This window comes from Somniosus microcephalus, chromosome 4 (genome assembly GCF_052327205.1).
Source record: "Somniosus microcephalus isolate GS21.2 chromosome 4, FLI_Smic_1.0, whole genome shotgun sequence".
In the NCBI taxonomy this organism is placed as follows: Eukaryota; Metazoa; Chordata; class Chondrichthyes; order Squaliformes; family Somniosidae; genus Somniosus; species Somniosus microcephalus.
This window is the reverse complement of record NC_140990.1, coordinates 252,806,262-252,825,639: the sequence shown is the minus strand read 5'-3', so window position 1 is coordinate 252,825,639 and position 19,378 is coordinate 252,806,262. Positions and strand designations below refer to the sequence as shown.

General features: G+C 42.1%; 1 protein-coding gene across 1 annotated transcript in view; it reads right to left on the bottom strand.

Annotated features, from left to right (window-relative positions):
* The window catches only part of phgdh (phosphoglycerate dehydrogenase), a 71,074-nt gene that overhangs the window by 16,552 nt on the left and 35,144 nt on the right, over window positions 1-19,378 (bottom strand). The window contains exons 7-11 of the mRNA XM_085986227.1: window positions 17,899-18,047; window positions 13,195-13,347; window positions 12,676-12,814; window positions 12,062-12,189; window positions 2,081-2,306 (exon numbers count right to left, since the gene is read on the bottom strand). Of these exons, the coding sequence (XP_085842353.1) occupies window positions 2,081-2,306; window positions 12,062-12,189; window positions 12,676-12,814; window positions 13,195-13,347; window positions 17,899-18,047 (795 nt within the window). The remainder of the gene's footprint in view (window positions 1-2,080; window positions 2,307-12,061; window positions 12,190-12,675; window positions 12,815-13,194; window positions 13,348-17,898; window positions 18,048-19,378) is intronic.

Here is a 19,378-nt window from a genome sequence, read left to right as displayed (position 1 = left end):
GGTTACAGATTGTGGTGGAATACAATTCTGCTGCTGCTGATGGCCCACAGCACCTCATGGATGCCCAGTTTTGAGCTGCTAGATCTGTTCTGAATCTATCCCATTTAGCACAGTGGTAGTGTCATACAACACGATGGAGGGTGTTCAGTGTGAAGATGGGACTTTGTCTCCACAATGACTGTGTGGTGGTCACTGCTACCAATGCTGTCATGGACAGATGCATCTGCGACAGGTAGATTGATGAGGATGAGGTCAAGTAGGTTTTTCTCTCATGTTGGTTCTAGTCTGGCAGCTATGTTCTTCAGGACTCGGGCAGCTCGGTCAATAGTGGTGCTACCGAGCCACTCTTGGTGATGGACATTGAAGTCCCCCACCCAGAGTACATTTTGTGCCCTTGCTACCCTCAGTACTTCTTCCAAGTGGTGTTCAACATGGAGGAGTACTGATTCATCAGCTGAAGGAAAGCGGTAGGTAGTAATCAGCACAAGGTTTCCTTGCCCATGCTTGACCTGAAGCCATGAGACTTCATGGGGTCCGGAGTCAATGTTGAGGACTCCCAGGGCCACTCCTTCCCAACTGTATACCACTGTGAGTATGACTCTGTCAGGCTGTTGCTTGACTAGTCTGTGGGACAGCTCTCCCAATTTTAGCACAAGTCCCCAGATACTGGCGAGGAGGACTTTGCAGGGTCGACTGTGCCGTTGTTCCGTCTGAAGCCGGAGCTGAGGTTGATGCCAGGTGGTCTGCCCAGTTTTTAATCTTACTGTTTTTCATCGCGGTTGTGTACAACTTCAACCAAGAAGGGTAATAGATTTTGGGTGGATCTTTTGATGGGCTAAATGTTGTTACAATGCTGTTTGTAGTTCTTTAGTTTTAAAAGAATTGTAAAAAAAATAACCACTGATAATTGATGTATGTTATAATCACTTATCATTTCATATAAATATTGGTCACAAATTAAAAAGTTATTTCCTTATTAAAAAATACACACAGGGCATACAATTAAACTATGGGAAACAACAGCTGGGATGAAACCGGTTGATGCATGTTAGTTCCTGCAGGGCTCAATGAATAGCAAGTCGGAATGAGAATTCCACAATCCAAGTGCAGAGCAATGAGGCCAATTGCAGTTCTAGCTGAGACAGGCCATATTAACACACAACAGAGACCAAACTTAGAGGCTTCTTGGTTGTAGACTCTGTAATGTGCCATGTGATGCATTTATCCATTACAAATCCATTTGACTAGTCCAGTTTACTGATGTTTTATATTATAGATTGGTACTTTGAAGCCTAGAATGCTTACAAAAGTTTTTGGATTTAATTACAGTACAGGTACACTATCCCTTAACCGAAAGCCTTGGGACCAGCTGAGTTTCGGTTTTTGGATTTCAGAAGGTATTATTAAGACTGGGAAATTTGTATTTAATATAAATTTTAAAAGTTCAGGCTACCTCTTGCGACTGCTCGGTGTCTCATTCCCCTTCCTGCTTCTCTGGAAAGCCGGATATCGGCTGACTCCTACTAAGCTGGCCCGCAAATCAGGTCGGGGGTCGGGTGTGGCCGGGGGGGGGGGGGGGGGGGGGGGGGAAAAAGAGAAAAGAATATCGGGCGGGCCGCTGTATTGTTGGGTTCACTCTCCCGGTACCTCCTTCACACTGCCCGGCTTGGCTTGCAATCTCCTACCCAGGAGGGAACTCTGTGACCCTCTGCCCTGCTCAGCGCAAGTCGTGCGCCACTCTGGTCATGTCGTGCGCACGACTTACGCTGAACGAAAAAACTTTCGTTTTTTTTTTTATATAAGAGGTTTTTGGAAGTTCGGATAAAGGATAGTCTACTTGTACCAATAAAAAATAACAGACTTTATACAAATTGACAAAAACTTTAAATAGTAAAATTAATATTTGTCATTAGACAGACTGTGCAAAGATGAATCTCTAACTTTAAATCAGATTACATTTAACTTTCTTATATTTAACCATATCAAGAGGGAGTAATGAAAACAATTAGTTAAACACTAATGCTGAACGTCAAAAGAAACAAAAAAATTCCAAATGATAAGTAGCTGCTGCATTCCTTACCTACAACAGATGGCAAAATTTGAGGATCTTGCACAGCCTTGTAAATCAGCAGGTTTCCCTTGAGGGGAATTGCCTGTCCGAATGTTGCTTCATCAAGTTCCAGTAGCAGAGGGATACCTGCTTGTACAGAACCCAAAAGTTTATGGGAGGCACTGGAAGTAGAGATCTCCAGTGTACACACATTAGTAGGAGATCCTGGAGTTGCATCACAATGCTTGGCAGTTATCTGCAAGAAAGAAAATGTACATTTATATAGCACCTTAATCAGGACATCCCAAAGTGCTTCATGACCAATGATTACTGTTGTTAAGTAGGCAAATATAGCAGCCAATTTGCACAGAGCAAGGTCCCACAAGCAGCAAATGAATAAATGACCAAATAAACTGCTTTTGGTGCTGATGGATGAGGGAGAAAGGTTGGCCAGAACACCAGAAGAATCTCTCTTATTCAAATTGTGATCTTGTATCCAGTAGCTAAATGGGGCCTCCCTTAGATACCTCATTCAAAAGATGGCACCTCCAACTAATGTCACCCTAGAATTGGCATCCAGGCCCATAATGGGGTTTGAACCTAACTCAGAGGCAAGATTGTTACCAACTGAGATGAGCAGAAACTTAGAATAAGTAAAGAACTGTGAAAGAGTATTAATGAGCATTTTCAAATGATTTTTTCTTCAGAATACTTCTGGTTTGATGGATTTTAAAACTATAGCAGAATTCTTAAACACCTCCATGTGTACAGCAAGCAATTTGGTGTAGTGGAGCATCCCTTAACAAATCCTACAAATTTCTTTTAACATGTGCAGTGAAATTTGCTGTCAAGTGCCAGAAGGTTTGCAGAGGCAGTGAAAATGCTGGTTCATGAGCTGGTTTGAGTGATAAGTCAATGCAACAAATCACCTGACCAGCCCATCAAGATAATTAAAAGTCTTAAGTTACACTTTTCAAAGGCATCACAATGGAAGGTGTGGTGGCTCCTTCATTGACTTATTGGCCCAGAGATTCGGGTCTCCACGGGTGAGTACACACGGGGTACTCACCCGTAAGCCCAATGGAAGTGCTGGTTTCCTGCATGCATGGGAAACCGGCACTTCCGTTCCCCTGAACGAAGAGGTTCAGAGGTCGAACGCGTGTGCAGGAGCATGCGCATCAAACTGACTTTTTTAGGTTTTTTTTTTTTTGCAGGTTTTCCCAGGAGCGTAAGTCTCCAGAAGTTATACATATAAAAAGCAGTCGCAAGGCCTGCTTTTTACAAGGTAAGTGGTGAATTAATTATAATTAAAACATTTTTTCCACAGGTTTATTATTTTTAAATACCTTAAAAGGTAAGTTTATTTTTAGCCCCGTTAGAAAATAAAAATTTTTTTTCAAAAATTGAAATTTTTGTTTAAAAAAGTTTTCATGTAATTTATAGTTTATTTAAAAAAAGTGATTTAAAAAAAATGTATTTGAAGATTTAGTGATGTTTTGGGGCTTGTAGTATTCATAAGTTTGACAGCCCTTCCTGTCAAACTTATGAAGGAAGCATTCCCTGCTCCGATTGGCTCTCCATGGCCCACATAGAAACATAGAAGATAGGAGCAGGAGTAGGCCATTCGGCCCCTTGAGCCTGCCCCGCCATTCAATGCAATCATGGCTGATCATCGAAATTCAGTACCCGGTCCCTGCTTTCTCCCCATACCCCTTGATCCCTTTAGCCTTAAGAAATATATCCAACTGCTTCTTGAATATATTTAATGAATTGGCCTCTACTGCCTTCTGTGGTAGAGAATTCCACAGGTTCACCACTCTCTGGGTGAAGAAATTCCTCCTCATTTCTGTCCTAAATGGCCTACCCCTTAGACTGTGACCCCTGGTTTTGGACTCCCCGACCATCAGGAACATCCTTCCTGCATCTACTCTGTCCAGTCCTGTCAGAATTTTAAGTTTCAATGAGATCCCTTCTCATTCTTCTAAACTCCAGCGAGTACAAGCCCAATCGACCCAATCTCTCCTCATACGTCATTCCTGCTATCCCAGGTATCAGCCTGGTGAATCTTCGCTGAACTCCTTCCATGGCAAGAACATCCTTCCTCAGAGAAGGCGACCAAAACTGCACAATGTGTGGTCTCACCAAGGCCCTGTACAACTGCAGCAAGACATCCTTGTTCCTGTACTCAAACCCTCTCGCTACGTAGGCCAACATACCATTTGCCTTCTTAACCGCCTGCTGCACCTGCATGCTTACCTTCAGCGACTTGTGCACAAGGACACCCAGGTCTCATTGCACTTCCCCTTCTCCCAATCTATTGCCATTCAGATAATAATCTGCCTTCCTGTTTTTGCCACCAAAGTAAAGTGGATAACCTCACATTTAGCCACGTTATATTGCATCTGCCATGCTTTTTCCCCAATCACCCAACCTGTCCAAATCATCCTGGAGTTTCTCGGCATCCTCCTCAGAGAACACGCCCACCCAGCTTTGTGTCGTCTGCAAATTTGGAGATATTACATCTAGTTCCCTTGTCTAGATCAATATATATTGTGAATAGCTGGGGTCCAAGGACCGATCCCTGCGGTACCCCACTAGTCACTGCCTGCCACTCGGAAAAAGACCCATTTATTCCAACTCTGCTTTCTGTCTGCCAACCAGTTCTCTATCCAAGTCAATACCTTGCCCCCAATCCCATGTGTCTTAACTTTACACGTTAATCTCTTATGCGGGACCTTATCGAAAGCCTTCTGAAAGTCCAAATACACCACATCCACTGGTTCTCCCTTATCTATTTTACCAGTTACATCCTCAAAAAAATTCCAGTAGATTAGTCAAGCACGATTTACCTTTTGTAAATCCATGTTGACTTTGTCCGATCCTGTTACTGTTTTCCAAGTGCTCTATTACATCTTTTATAATGGACTCTAGCATTTTCCCCACTACCGATGTCAGGCTTACCGGTCTGTAATTCCCCGTTTTCTCTCTACCACCTTTTTTTGAATAGTGGAGTAACATTAGCTTCCCTCCAATCCATGGGAACTGTTCCAGATTCCATCAAATGTTGGAAGATGATCAGCAATGCATCTACTATTTCTAGGGCCACTTCCTTAAGTACCCTAGGATGTAGATTATCAGGCCCTGGGGATTTATTGGCCTTCAATCCCATCAATTTCCCTAACACCATTTCCCTACAAATATGGATTTCTTTCAGTTCCTCCCTTTCATCAGACCCTATGCACACATAGAACTAACTGCGCCCCTGGGATACGCAAGCACTGCGCGCCGGCAGTTGGAGCAGGTCCAGGATTGAAATTCCACAGGGGCCCACAGCTCAACAGCCAGCGCGCAAGGTAAGTGCAGGTCGGGGGCCTACACCTGCGGGAAGCCCTCGACCCGAATTTCTGGGCCATGATTTACTGCAGCTGCTTCGAAGCTTGCAGGTGGTGGATGCCGCTCAAGGGTCCCACTACCCTCCTCCAGGTGCTCATCAGCCCGATGAGAAGGAATACAGTACAACTTTGTTAAAATGTCCCTAATTATTTATTGCCTTCTGGGCCTTACTTTATCCTGCAAGGCAGGAGAAGACAGGCAGTTGAAGCCAGAGGCAGAAGACAACTCAGAAACAGAAGACTTGTTTGCATAAGGAAATCATTCAGCAAGAGCTGTAATAAACACCCAAGACAAGTTATCTGCATACATGCCTAATACCCTCACCTAAAGCAGCACCTTCATTGGACTCAGTCACCATTTCTCGCCAACTACCTTAATCTGCCTCATATCAAAGACCTGTTCAGACACATTACAGTATCAGTCATCCCAACTTCTATTAACCTTTACATAGCTGCCTTCAGTGTGTTTTGCCCTGATGCTTTCCTTTCGTGATTATATATGGTGTGTGTCTCCTACTTTCTAAGTGTATGTTCCAACTGTTTTTTCAATAGGAGAAAGTGAGGTGGATGGCTTCTGCAGGTCACTATATGCACCTAGGAACAAAGGTGATCCACTATCTCCTTGGACTTGGTCAGTGGAGAGCTCTGCCACAGGCAATGATGTAGTGCCTGTCTGGGCTTGTGTGTCATGTAACATATCTGTAGTCATTTGAGTGGGGCAGTTGTATGATATGGATGTAGTTTTGCCCTGAGAGAAATCATCCCAGCCAGCTCCTGGGCACTCCCTCAGTGTGGCTCGAGATTCAAATGGCAGATCAGTGGGCAGCTATGAGGTTTTTGAAGCCAGTTGCATAATTTGGTTCTCCAATGGTGAATGCAAAGACAGACTGCTGTAGACTGGAGCCAAAAGTTCTCTAAAGGCCCAGTCACAGCATTTGTTACACAAGCTATGGCTGAATGCACAACCTTGATCAAAGGAGAGCTCTGCTGCAGTGAGCCCTGGACTGGCCAAGCTCGCAGTAAGAACTGTTGTGTATTTTGAATGTGTATTAGAATTGTCCCACATGGGATACTGTAGTGGTGATTTGCAATGCACTATAGGAAATGTAGTGCATTGAGTGAAGAAGCACATTGTAAATAAAATGGCCGTTAACTAAACTCTCCACCCCGGAGTCCTTCTTAATTGTTATATAGGTAAGGGTATAAAACCCCTGGAGACACAACAAAACTGGCGACGAGGACGACGGACTTGCGCATCACTTTGCACTGGAATCGGCGATGTTTAAAGTAAGAAGTTCCTGTCTTTTCTTAATGGCGCGCCCGCAGTTTAGTGCTGATGCAATCGCCTCGTAAAGGTGGCGGTTCATGTGTTACACAAATAAGAGGGTAGACTGCCTCTACATTCCACTAACCCTGGGGATTATTCTGCCCCATGCACACAGGTTAGCACTAACTGTAACTAAGGCACTCTGGAGGCTGCCTTTCTCTTTGGGGGTAACACCTAGTCTCAGGAGCAGGCTCTGGCTGGCTCTTCCGTGACCCTGCAGGCATGGCTTCCTCCCTCGATGGCACAAGAGTGGATGGTGCCACCGTCTCAGGGTCAGACGACCAGTCCCTGCTGGAGCCCCCAGCAGGTCCTTGATCCTCTGTTTCTTGGGTTACCTGTGGCAACTGTCTTGGCAGTAACTGATCTACATGCCGTCTCCATGTTCGGTCGTCTCCGGTGCAGACTCGGTATGAAACGGGGCCCGTCTTTTGAATGACCGTAGCCGGGACCCACCGCTCCGGGGTGGTGTAGTTACGCGCGAGGACTTTTGCCCCCCCCCCCCCCCACCACAAAGTGTCGTTCTTTGGACCTCTGAGCTCGTCTGCTGACTTCATCCTGCTGATTGGCGTGCACCACTGCTTCTGTGGACGTTGGCCTCAGCAGGTCAAGGCGTGTCCGTAGCTGCCTTCCCATGAGTAGGTAAGCAGGAGATGCTCCAGTCGTAGCATGAGGCGTGTTTCGGTATTTCAGCAAGAAATCAATCATTCAGGCGCCGCTTTAGAGGAGCATCACTTCTTGCTGCTTTCAACGCGCGTTTCAGCGTTCTGACAAGAACATAAGAAATAGGAGCAGTAGGCGGCCATTTGGCCCCTCGAGCCTGCCCCGCCATTCACTAAGATCATGGCTGATCTATCTTATCTTGACCTCAACGCCACTTTCCCGCCTGCTCCCCATAACTTCCCTGCAGCTCAAATATATGTCCATCTCCACCTTGAATATATTTAATGACTCCGCAGCTCTCTGGGGGAAGAGAATTCCAAAGATTCACGACTCAGGAGAAAGTCCTCCTCTTCTACATTTTAAATGGGCGACCACTTATCCTGAAATTATGCCCCCTAGTTCTAGATTCCCCCATGAGGGGAAACATCCTCCCTGCATCTACCCTGTCAAGCCCCCTCAGAATCTTCTATGTTTCAATAAGATCACCTCTCATTTGTCTAAACTCCAATGAGTATAGGCCCAACCTGCTCAATCTTTCTTCATAAGACAACCCCTTCATCTCAAGAATTAACCTAGTGAACCTTCTCTGAACTGCCTCCAATGCAAGTATGTCCCTCCTTAAATAAGGAGACCAAAACTGCATGCAGTACTCCAGGTGTGGTCTCACCAGCACCCTGTACAGTTGTAGCAAGACTTCCCTACTTTTATACTCTATCCCCCTTGCAATAAAGGTCAACATTCCATTTGCCTTCCTAATTACTTGCTATACCTGCATGCTAACTTTGTGTTTCATGTACGAGGACCCTCAGATCCTTCTGTACCACATTTTGTAGTGTCTCTCTAAATAATAATTTGCTTTTTTTATTCTTCCTACCAAAGTGGATAACCTCACATTTTCCCACATTATACTTTATCTGCCAAATTTTTGCTCACTTAACCTACTGTATCTATATCCCTTTGCAGACTCTGTCCTCCTCACAACTTGCTTTCCTACTTATCTTTGTATCAGCAGCATATTTGGCTACAGTACACAAAGTCCCTTCATCCAAGTCATTAATATAGATTGTGAATAGCTAATCCCTGTGGCACCCCACTAGTTACAGTTTGCCAACCTGAAAATGACCCATTTATCCTGACTCTGTTTTCTATCAGTTAGCCAATCCTCTATCCATGCTAATATATTACCCCAACCCCGTGAGCTCTTATCTTGTGCAGTAACCTTTTATGTGGCACCTTATCGAATGCCTTCTGGAAATCCAAATACACTACATCTACTGGTTCCCCTTTATCCACCCTACTCGCTACATCCTCAAAGAACTCTAGTAAATTTGTCAAACACTATTTCTCTTTCATAAAACAATGTTGACTCTGCTTGATTATATTATAATTTTCTAAATGTCCTGCTATTATACTTCCTTAATAATGGATTCCAGCATTTTCCCCAATGACAGACGTTAGGCTAACTGGCCTATAGTTTCCTGCTTTCTGCCTCCCTCCTTTCTTGAATGGGGGGCGGGGGGGAAGTTACATTTGCGGTTTTCCAATCTGCTGGGACCGCTCCAGAATCCAGGGAATTTAGGTAGATTACAACCAACGCATCCACTTCTTTTAAGACCTTAGGATGTAGGCCATCAGGTCCAGGGGACCAGTCAGCCTTTAGTCCCATTAGTTTGCCAGTAATTTTTCTCTAGTGATAGTCATTGTTTTAAGTTCCTCCCTCCCTATAGCCCCTTGATTATCAATTATTGGGATGCTTTTAGTGTCTTCTACCGTGACGACCGATACAAAATATTTGTTCAAAGTCTCTGCCATTTCCCGGTTTCCCATTATTAATTTCCCAGTCTCATCCTCTGAAGGACCAACGTTTACTTTAAGCTACTCTCTTCCTTTTTATATACCCATAGAAGCTCTTACTGTCTGTTTTTATATTTTTTGCTAGTTTACTTTCATAATCTATCTTTTCCTTCTTATTTTTTTGGTCATCCTTTGCTCGTTTCTAAAAATTTCCCAATCCTCTGGCCTACCACTAATCTTCGCAACATTGTATGCCTTTTCTTTCAATTTGATACCATCCTTAAATTCCTTAGTTAGCCACAGATGGTTTATCCTTCTTGTAGTCTTTCTCTCACTGGAATAAACCTTTGCTGAGAATTATGAAATATCTCCTTAAATGTCTGCTACTGCTTATCTACCATCTTACCCTTTAAACTATTTTCACAGTCCACTTTAACCAACTTTCTTCATACCTTTGTAATTGCCTTTATTTAAGTTTAGGACACTAGTTTCAGACCCAAGTTTCTCACCTTCAAACTGAATTTGAAATTCTATCATGCTATGATCACTCTTCCCTAGAGGATCCTTTACGGAGATCATTAATTAATCTTGTCTGATTACACATTGCCAGATCCAAAATAGCCTTCTCCCTGGTTGGTTCCACAATGTATTGTTCTAAGAAACCATCCCAAATACATCCTATGAACTCGTCCTCAAGGCTACCCTTGCCAATTTGATTTGTCCAATCTATAAGATGATTGAAATCGCCCACGATTATTGCAGTACCTTTCTTACAAGCCCCTATTATTTCTTCATTTATACTCTGTCCTACAGTGTCGCTACTGTTAGGGGGCCTATAGACTACTCCCACTAGTGACTTCTTTCCCTTACTATTTCTTATCTCCACCCAAACGGATTCTACATCCTGCTCTTCTGAGCCAATATCATTTCTCACCACTGCACTGATCTCATCCTTTATTAACAGAGCTACCCCACCTCCTTTTCCTTTCTACCTATCTTTCCGAAATGTCAAATACCCCTGAATATTCAGTTCCCAGCCTTGGTCACCTTGCAACCAAGTCTCTGTAATGGCTATCAGATCATACCCATTTATTTCTATTTGTGCCGTCAACTCATCTATCTTGTTACGAATGCCGCGTGCATTCGGATAGAGTGTCTTTCATTTTGTCTTTTTACCATTTTTCCCTACTCTTGACTATTTGCTGGTGCGCGTTTATGTTTGTACGCTCCGTCTCACCTGTCACACTCTGGTTATCATTACCCCTATCGCTACCCTGCACTATTGACTTCTCCTTTCTCTGACTTTCTAAATTCCCCTTTCACCTGAACCCTCCCCTATTTAGTCCATGGTGGTCTGCAGTGTGGACAGGTAGTAATGCAGCACTGCACAGTTGTGGACTCCTCTATAGATGTCCCCAAACTGTGCATGTTGCCGAACACTGAAATGGCTGTGTGAACTGCTAATGCTGAGCTATCAAACCACATTTGCAGGCTGGCCCGGTGAGGTCCAATTCTGGGCTCATCAGCTGCTCAAGTCCTTGAGCTGACCCCCTAGCCAATGGATTGTAGCTCCTCCAATTCCACCAGCACTTGTTCTTTCTCAATTATGCTCTCTGCTTCACTAATTGACAATGCAGTGGATGTGCAGTGCTTTCTACTGTATGAGTTGGTGATGTAGAGTGCTGCAAGGTGCTCAGCTGAGTCTACAGAGTGGGCTCTGCCATTTACCTCTCTTGGGAACCTATAAGAACAAGTTTAGAATTGTGAAAATAAGATATACTTTGAAAGAGTTTATATGGAGAGATACTTTAAATGTTAGGTGACCCACCTCCTCTGATTTGAAAATATTGCTGCCTGTTACTATGCAGCCTTCTCCTGCAAGCATATAGAATAAAAGGGACACATATCGGAAAGAGGAATGTATCCACCTAAATATCCAAGCCAATAGCCAGGTTAGTCTGTGAACACACATTATGCAGATACCTGTGCTGGCAGTATGCTTAGTGTTTTTGTTCCTTGCCACATATAGCAACTGCATTACCATAGTAGCAATACATAGTGCTCTGGTAAAACATGTGCAGCCGATGCAATTGTGTAGTTGTCAGAGTGCTGTGTATTCTCCTTTTGTGATTCTGCCCCAAATACAAACCGAACTGCTGTTAACATGCCTTGTAAGCCAACATTAGAAAATGAAGCTAAATGTAAGCAGAATTTAACTTGGCAGTTACCAGGAAATTTCCTCCTCACTTTCTCCTAAATTCAGTGCATAGGAGAGACAGCATTCACTCTTCCAACCACCTTCATCCAAACTGCTTGGGCACTTATTACTGAAAGGAGGCATCAGCTCCAAAGAGGACCACTGTTGACACATCTCCAAAGCTGATGGAGCTATTCTCCCACATATGCTTAGTGCAGCCATGTTTCCTCCTCATCAGAAGCAGGACAGTGTTAAGGACAACCAGCTAGTCTTTTAAAAACTACTGGCACAGGATAGCCTGCTCCTTAACTTGGGGGACTCCCAATGCATCACATGCTGAATCACTGATTTCAAGCAAATAAGCTGACCTTGCATTATGTGCACTAACTAAATGTGCACGCAGCGCCCACTGCTTCAATAAATTTGCTTTAATAAAAAGCACCCCAAAAACAAACACACAGGAGGGTCTACTATTACATGATGATGTTTGGAGAGCAGTTTTGCTGATCATGAACACATTCACCACCAGGTGGACAGTTAATACAGAAGGTTTTTATTATGAACTTTTGACAACAGGAATTAAAATGAGATAGTTAAATCAATGTGCATAATTTCATGAAAAGTTATAATAACTAACTTACAGCCAGTCCTGCTTCTTTTGCAAAAAAGGATGCGTTTAAGAGGTTGACATGCTTCTCCACGTCTCCTTTAAGCAGCCCTACCATCACAGCTGTGGCAACACAGTTCCCAGCATTTCTCAAGGACGTACCTTAAAATAAAGAATAAAAATAACAATTTCAATAGCAATCATATTCCTTTATGAATCTTTATCCCTTTCTTGGGTCTTCATGCCTTCTGCTTTGAATCACAATGCCAGTAGAGCAAACTCTCCTAACAGTACAATATCGAGAGATTTAGGATCTGTCGATTAGATTTGCAAGCCAGTGGTATAGATATATTTTGCAGCCTGAACCTCGAAACAAGTTACCAAAGTGACATATACAGTTAGCAAAAACACAAATAGTGGATATTGTGCTTAAAAGCTGGCTTCAGGCCAGGACCCAGAACATACAAGCCGAGACTCGTGGAGGGGCCGCCTGATAGCTGGGTCATGCTGCATTCTCCTGGACTCATTCCCCTTAAACACTGCCATACCGCTGCACCCATCTCAACTAGGAGAGGACTGCTCCCCCCAAAACAATGTGGAATTCTCAGGAAAAAGTAAACACTGACATATCCAAGTTGTGTCACTTACCTAGTGTCATAACTTGCCCTTTCATTTGACCATTTACTTGTCCAGCAAATGCTTTTGCCACCAAACCCAGTGCTTCCCCAAGCTGGATCCAGGGTTTGGTTTCAGGGTCCATGGCATAGCTGAGAGCCTGGGCATTAATCTAACCAAGGACACGAAAAACATGTCAGATGGCCAGCCTTACCATTATTTTTGTGAAGTAGTAAATAGTAATATCAAGTCACACAAGGAAGCCCACCATTACCAAATCTGGGGCTAACTGCAAAAAGTTTAGTGTCTATAGTCGCCTCAAATATTTTATAACATTGCAACGGTCTGAGGCAACTTCCTCTTTAAGTAGTATCTTTGGTTCCAAATAAACGAAATTCACTAGCTTGTATGCTACTCTTGATTCCAATATTGGACCACTTTTCTTGTATGGCCATTTTGTGCAATTTTTTTTTGGTTTTCCGCTCATTTTTTTACTAGACGATAGCATTCCTGTTTAAAGTGCTACGGCAATAGAGCAGCAGAACTACATACCACTCCAACTAGTGACCTGCCCTTCACCATGTCCACAATTTGAGTTGCAATGTCCTTTCCACAGCGTGCCTGGGCTTCATGGGTGCTGGCACCTAGATGTGGACAGCTGACTACATTTGGATGATTCACTAGAAGATGATTCTTGGGTGGCTCCTGAGAACAATATAAAAATACAAAACATTAAAAAAAAACTGCATGACTGTTTGTATTTCATCCATCAAAAATGGAAACCATGAAAATTGCACTCTATACTATAGCTAAAAAGGTACCAAACACTATGCTAGCAAGGAATATCAATGCTTACAAGCTTAGTCTGATATAACAATGGAAATGCATAGCTTAAAACAAGATTCAGTGAATAGTCAGTGTATTGCACAGCTTCAGCATTGTTTTATCAAACAGGAGTATCCAACCTTTTGGAGCAGGACGACTCAATTTGTGATTGGGCCATGTTTGATTAAAATGCTTTTGGATCAAGCTGAATCAGGACCACATGCCACATCTAATGACTTCCTTTTCTAACAAAATAATTTCCAAATCTATTGGAGCAGCACTCCATCATCACAGGATTTGTGTGTGTTGGCAACATTGTGGGGAACAGTGCACACAATCAGGTATAAGAAAGAAAATCAGAACAACCAACTTGTGAATATGCCAGAACACCCATAGATGAAATAGATCAGAACACTCGATGTGAAATGAATAACTGAAAAAAAAAAACCAGCTCACAAACAAGAAAATTAGAACATTTACATATGAAACTGAAATAAACCAAACATCCAGTTGTGCAAAAACCATAATGCCCATACATTTATTTCCTACATAAACCTTTAATTTGCCATTTTTCCTTAATAACTAAAAATGTTTCAAAAATAAGGGTTTAAACAAAAATAAAAAAATACATTTTTATCTTTTAATGCCTTCATTAAAGCTGATAATTGAAGGCCTCAGCCTCTCAAACGTCTAGCCTTAGACTTGATATTTTTGCCGAGAGCGGTGACTGAGCTAAATTTGTGCAGTTTAAGCACTGGAAATGCAAATAAAAACCCAAGATGCATCAGTACCACAGTCCACTGCACTGATGGAATATTTGTCTTTCGATGCTAGCACTTTCTGATCAATAGCTTTTTTCCAAATCATCTTTAGAAATACCAGGCCAGATTTCAAAAGCCCTTATGGAAGTAAACATTTATATTAGGTTTTTAAAAAAGATTGAGAGAGAAAAATAATGACGACTACTATCACATACCTGCTGTAGCTTTTGTTTTGTGTTCTATAAGCTTTAGAAAATATATTATGAGGGAAAGAGAGAGAAATAATAAAGACACAGGCTGTTTCTTTCCTCGTTCCAATTTGATTTATAAAGCAAACAAAGCTTCTGAGAAAAATGAATGGGAAGGTAGGGTATGGGCAATTGGAAGAGGGAAACAAGGTAGATGGAGGATTAGGGGGGTTGTGAGTGACAGTAGAGCAAGAGGAAGTGGAGGATACATGGGATCGGTAGGTAGTTCAAAGGGCAAGAAGTAGGAGCAGTGATGGGAGTGAGGAGGTGGTAGGAATGGGAGGAGATAATTGAAAGGTGAAATTGGTTAGGTGATGAGAAGAGAGATGCTGAAGGTCACATTTTCCCTGCAACCCCTACACCAAATGCAGCTCACCACTGTTGGTGGCTCCTTTCCATCCAATACCACATCACACGACCCAGTACCACTCACCTGAATGGAATATTAAAAAAAAGAGGCCAGAGAAAAGCAAAATGAAGAGTTAGGGAGAGAGAAGAGAAACAGAAGCAGAAAAGGGAAGACAGAAACAGCAACACCAAGACAGCAAGTAAGAGAGAGACCATATTTTTTACAACTTACCTTATGCAACGTCACGAGAGAATGACTAGTAACCAATAATTATTTCTAGATTATATTCACTATCCTATATAGCCACAAAAAATATTAAATTTGACCATATTCATCAAAATTTTCATTTTTTGGTTGGAGCAGGTGAATAGGCTGAAAGACGATCTATGCTGAGAATTAAGTGGCTGAAAATGCCACAATTGAACTCCTTAAGAGTATGAGGGCAAAAGATAATGAGAGCGTTGAGACAGAGATTGGCCCATATTTTCTCAATGCCTACAGGTGTGTACGAGCTGTGTATACACCAGTAGGGACATCGGAAATGCCAGTATCAGGCATGCAAAGCACATGCGCTGAAAACCGGCATTTCCGATCGGTCAAGAATGCTCTTGACAGATCGGATGCCTGCCCTAGAGAAAGGCCTCTGCAGGGGGGGGGGGGGGGGGGGGGGGGGGGGGAGGAGTTCCGTTTTCTGCAGAACCTCCACCCGCTGAAAGCCCTTAGAAATCTTACGCCTGAATCAGACGCAAGGCCTGCTTTTACCAGCATAAGAGTTGAAAAAAAGTTTTAAACATTTTTTCCCCCCCCCCACTCATTTATAATAAAAAAAAAACACTTTAAAGTAAAAAATGAGTTATTTTTTTCAAAAAATGTAATGTTTAACATATTTAATTTAATGTAATTTTAACTCATTTTATAAACATGATTTAAAAAATAAAAATTTATTAATGTTTGTGTCTTTTTGGGGTGATCGCCATTCATATATTTGACAGGTCTTTCAAAAGTATGAAGGGAGATTCCCTTCTCCTATTGGCTGGCCTGGCCCACGTGATGCCAGGGATGCTTGCGAACTGCATGCGCCCCTGCACATTTCGACTGCGGAGAGGCCCAGAAGCGGAAATGTTCAGACCTTGGGAGCCCTCAGGTAAGTTCGTAGATTTTCTCCCCCCAATAGGAGGCATCCACACGCAGGAAGCCTCCTATTGGAAATTACGGGCCATTAGAATAGTGAAGGATTGTTGGTGTGTGAAAATGTGTACGTAAAATGAGAGAGAAACTGACTATACAAGAGTGTGGGAGTCTACAAGAGATTAGGTTTTTCATCAATAGACCTGAAAATGCACCAGACCCTGTCATTTGATACATAAATTTCAGGATTTTCCAGAGGATACAAATCCCAGACCCAGAGGATAACAGCCCACTCCTTTATACTGAGGGAGGGTAGCCTCCAGAACAGCTGTTGCAAGGGTTTGCCAAATATCCTGAGACAACCCTATATTTGTCAAGCCAAATAGAAGTATTTTCATATCCTTTTACGTTGGTTGTAATAGACAAGATCTGTTTGGTTACACTCCAGATTCCCAGTTATAATAGCTTGGTTATATTGTCATTTTCTCTGCAATTTTGACAAAGGCTAAGAGAATACTTTTCTTACATTTGAAATCTAAAGCATACCATGATATAAAACAAATTTGATGTCCATGAAGCAAGATTACATTAATTTTGACCATATTTACCAAATCATTTGCTGCTATATTCATAGATTGCTGCCCATATACAATTTTTTTTTTAATTTTAAAAAAAGGACCAATTTTGTACTTCCTAGTGAGTAGCTGAGCCAGAGTTCAGAAGGGTCCCAGGTTCAATTAATTATTGGTCTGTGCTGATTTAGTTGATTTCAGTGGTTGTGGTAATAAAACTAGCATCAGCACCTGTGTTATTGAGGGGGAATCAGCCAAGGCTGCTGCTTCTTCGGATTGCCAACTAGAAACCCCTAGTGGAAATGTGTTTGTTTTGATGTTGTGAAGACAAGATTAGGCTTCGTTATTATCTCCCCATGGTTGAATAGTGCACTGACGCTCATCATCTTTCACATGAATAATGACCACTTGGGTCAGGTACCAGAGAGCATCTGGTAGCCATCAAATCCCAACAAGGAGTCAATGTATTCTGAAAAGGATGGATGAAAATTTGGAAAGAAAAAATCTTAAGTGGAATACTGCAATTGAAAGTTGATTCACTGGTTTAACCCACACTAGGAAGGAATGCAGCAGACAGGAAAGGTGGTGGGGTCACATTTAGGAACATGTTATACACAGCATCATTTCTTACCCTGAATTGGGTAACTAATTCAAAAATGGCTGTCTACATCATCAAAGAAAGAAGTCGCAATTATATAGCGCCTTTCACAACCTCAGGTTGTCCCAAAGTACTTTTAAAGTGTAGTCACTATTCCAATGTAGGGAAACAAGGCAGCCAGTTGCACACAGCAAGGCTCCACAAACATCAATGAGCAAACACTGACCCTTTTCAGGCCTCAGTTAAGTGAGGCCTAACATTAAAGGTACTGTCAGATCTTTTGACACTTCTACCCCTGCCGATCCTTAAATTCAACTTAATCTTCTAAATGCTGCAGTAGTGGTCCTGCTGAGGCACCGTCCATATTTTCCAACCCCAGCAGTCGCAGCCTCCCTGTTACAGGCAGGGATCCTGCTGGGAGCCCACCCTGCATACATAAACAGCCCTGACTCAGGAAAATGGGTCAGGCCATGGCAGACAGGCTGAAGTTCTGCCCTGACTCTCCAGTGACAGGAGAGAAATCCAGCCCCAAGTCTGTCATGGTAAAAGGTTACTATTAAGTTAAATAGAACTGCAGAACAATGTCACTGCACTCCAAAAGAAATTCACTGAAGCATTGAGATATTTGAACTTGATATGATGCAATTATGATTAATTGTTATGTTTTTGATAGTTGTATTACAGAATGCTGACGAGGGGAGAGAAAAACAAACATCTAGCATTATACCAGCTCCAGCTCTAATGAAAGGGAATGCAATATACCATTTCTTCATACCTCTACAAATACATCCAGTCCTGCACCACCACACTGTCCAGATTCCATTGCTCGAAGTAATGCTTCCTCATCAATAATACCTCCTCGAGCACAGTTAATAACCTTGACTCCTTTTTTACATTTGGCAAAGGTTTCGTCATTCAACAATCCTAAATTTAAAAAAGTTACAAGGCAAGATAATTAGGTAATTTTGTCAGAGTTGAGTCTGCTTCTGAACTGTTGATTCAAACCAAATTATTACATCTTTTAGATTCATTGAATAGCTTTCTCAAAATAATACAACTTAATTCCCCCAAAGGCTCAGCAAGTTTATCCAGTGAGTAGGTAAGCCATACAAACCAAGACAATTCCAGGTCTGAGCTGTTCTTGGGCAAATGACAAGATAGATCAGTTTGCAGTAGGAGAGTGTTTTACCTTAGTGGAAAAATGTATTCAGGATCAGTATGATGACTAGAAGTGTATATTCCCTCCAGCAATCTAACATACAAGATGGTTTATGTGGGGATTATTTCTTTTAAATCTTATGCAAACTTTATGAATGCATACAAACATCTTTAATTTTGATGGATTGAGAAAGGAGCAGAAAATCACTTATGAAGCGTACAAATGGAAAATTAAATTGGCATAGTTTACTAATTATTAAAGCAATTAAACAGCAGTAAAACCCTAAACTCTAGCAATAAAAGTTGACCCAGAAACAGGCTTGCAAGACTTGAATAGTCTTTTTAAACTAACTATAAATGTTAAGCTCATGAGGTTTGATTATTGAGCTGTTTAGATCAACTTAACTATTGATATATATAGGGGACAGTCATCCAGTATCATTCTAATAGGCTCAGTTAAATATGATCATATTTCATTACATTAGAATATCTGCAAATTATATTGTCTGCATGCTCAGTGAAAAGTTCTCCCTTTTTCAGGTTTTATTCGACAGTAATTTAAAAAAAAATGTTCATGGGATGTGGGCGTTGCTGGCAAGGCTGGCATTTATTGCCCATTCGTAATTGCCCTCAAGATGATGGTGGTAAGCCGCCTTCTTGAACCAGAAGGCAGTTAAGAGTCAATCACAGTGCTGTGGGTCTGCAGTCACATATAGGCCAGACTGGGTAAGGAGGGCAGATTTTCTTCCCTAAAAAGGACATTAGTGAACCAGAGTAGTTTCATGGTCACCATTACTGATACTAGCTTTTTAAATTAGAGATTTATTTAATTAACTGAAATTAAATTCCCCAGCTGACATGGGTGGGATTTGAACTCATGTCTCTGGATCATTAGTCCAGGCCTCTGGATTACTAGCCCAGTAACATAACCAATATTCTATCGTTCCCTTATAGTTTGTTTGATTTCCATTTGATCTGCCTTCACATTTTATGTAACTTAGCAATGTTTCTCTCGCCTACAAATTTCCAACTCTGTCCTTTCCGTCCTATTTCGACGACCTCCTCCACTCACCCACTCGTCTTCACTCTTTTATTAA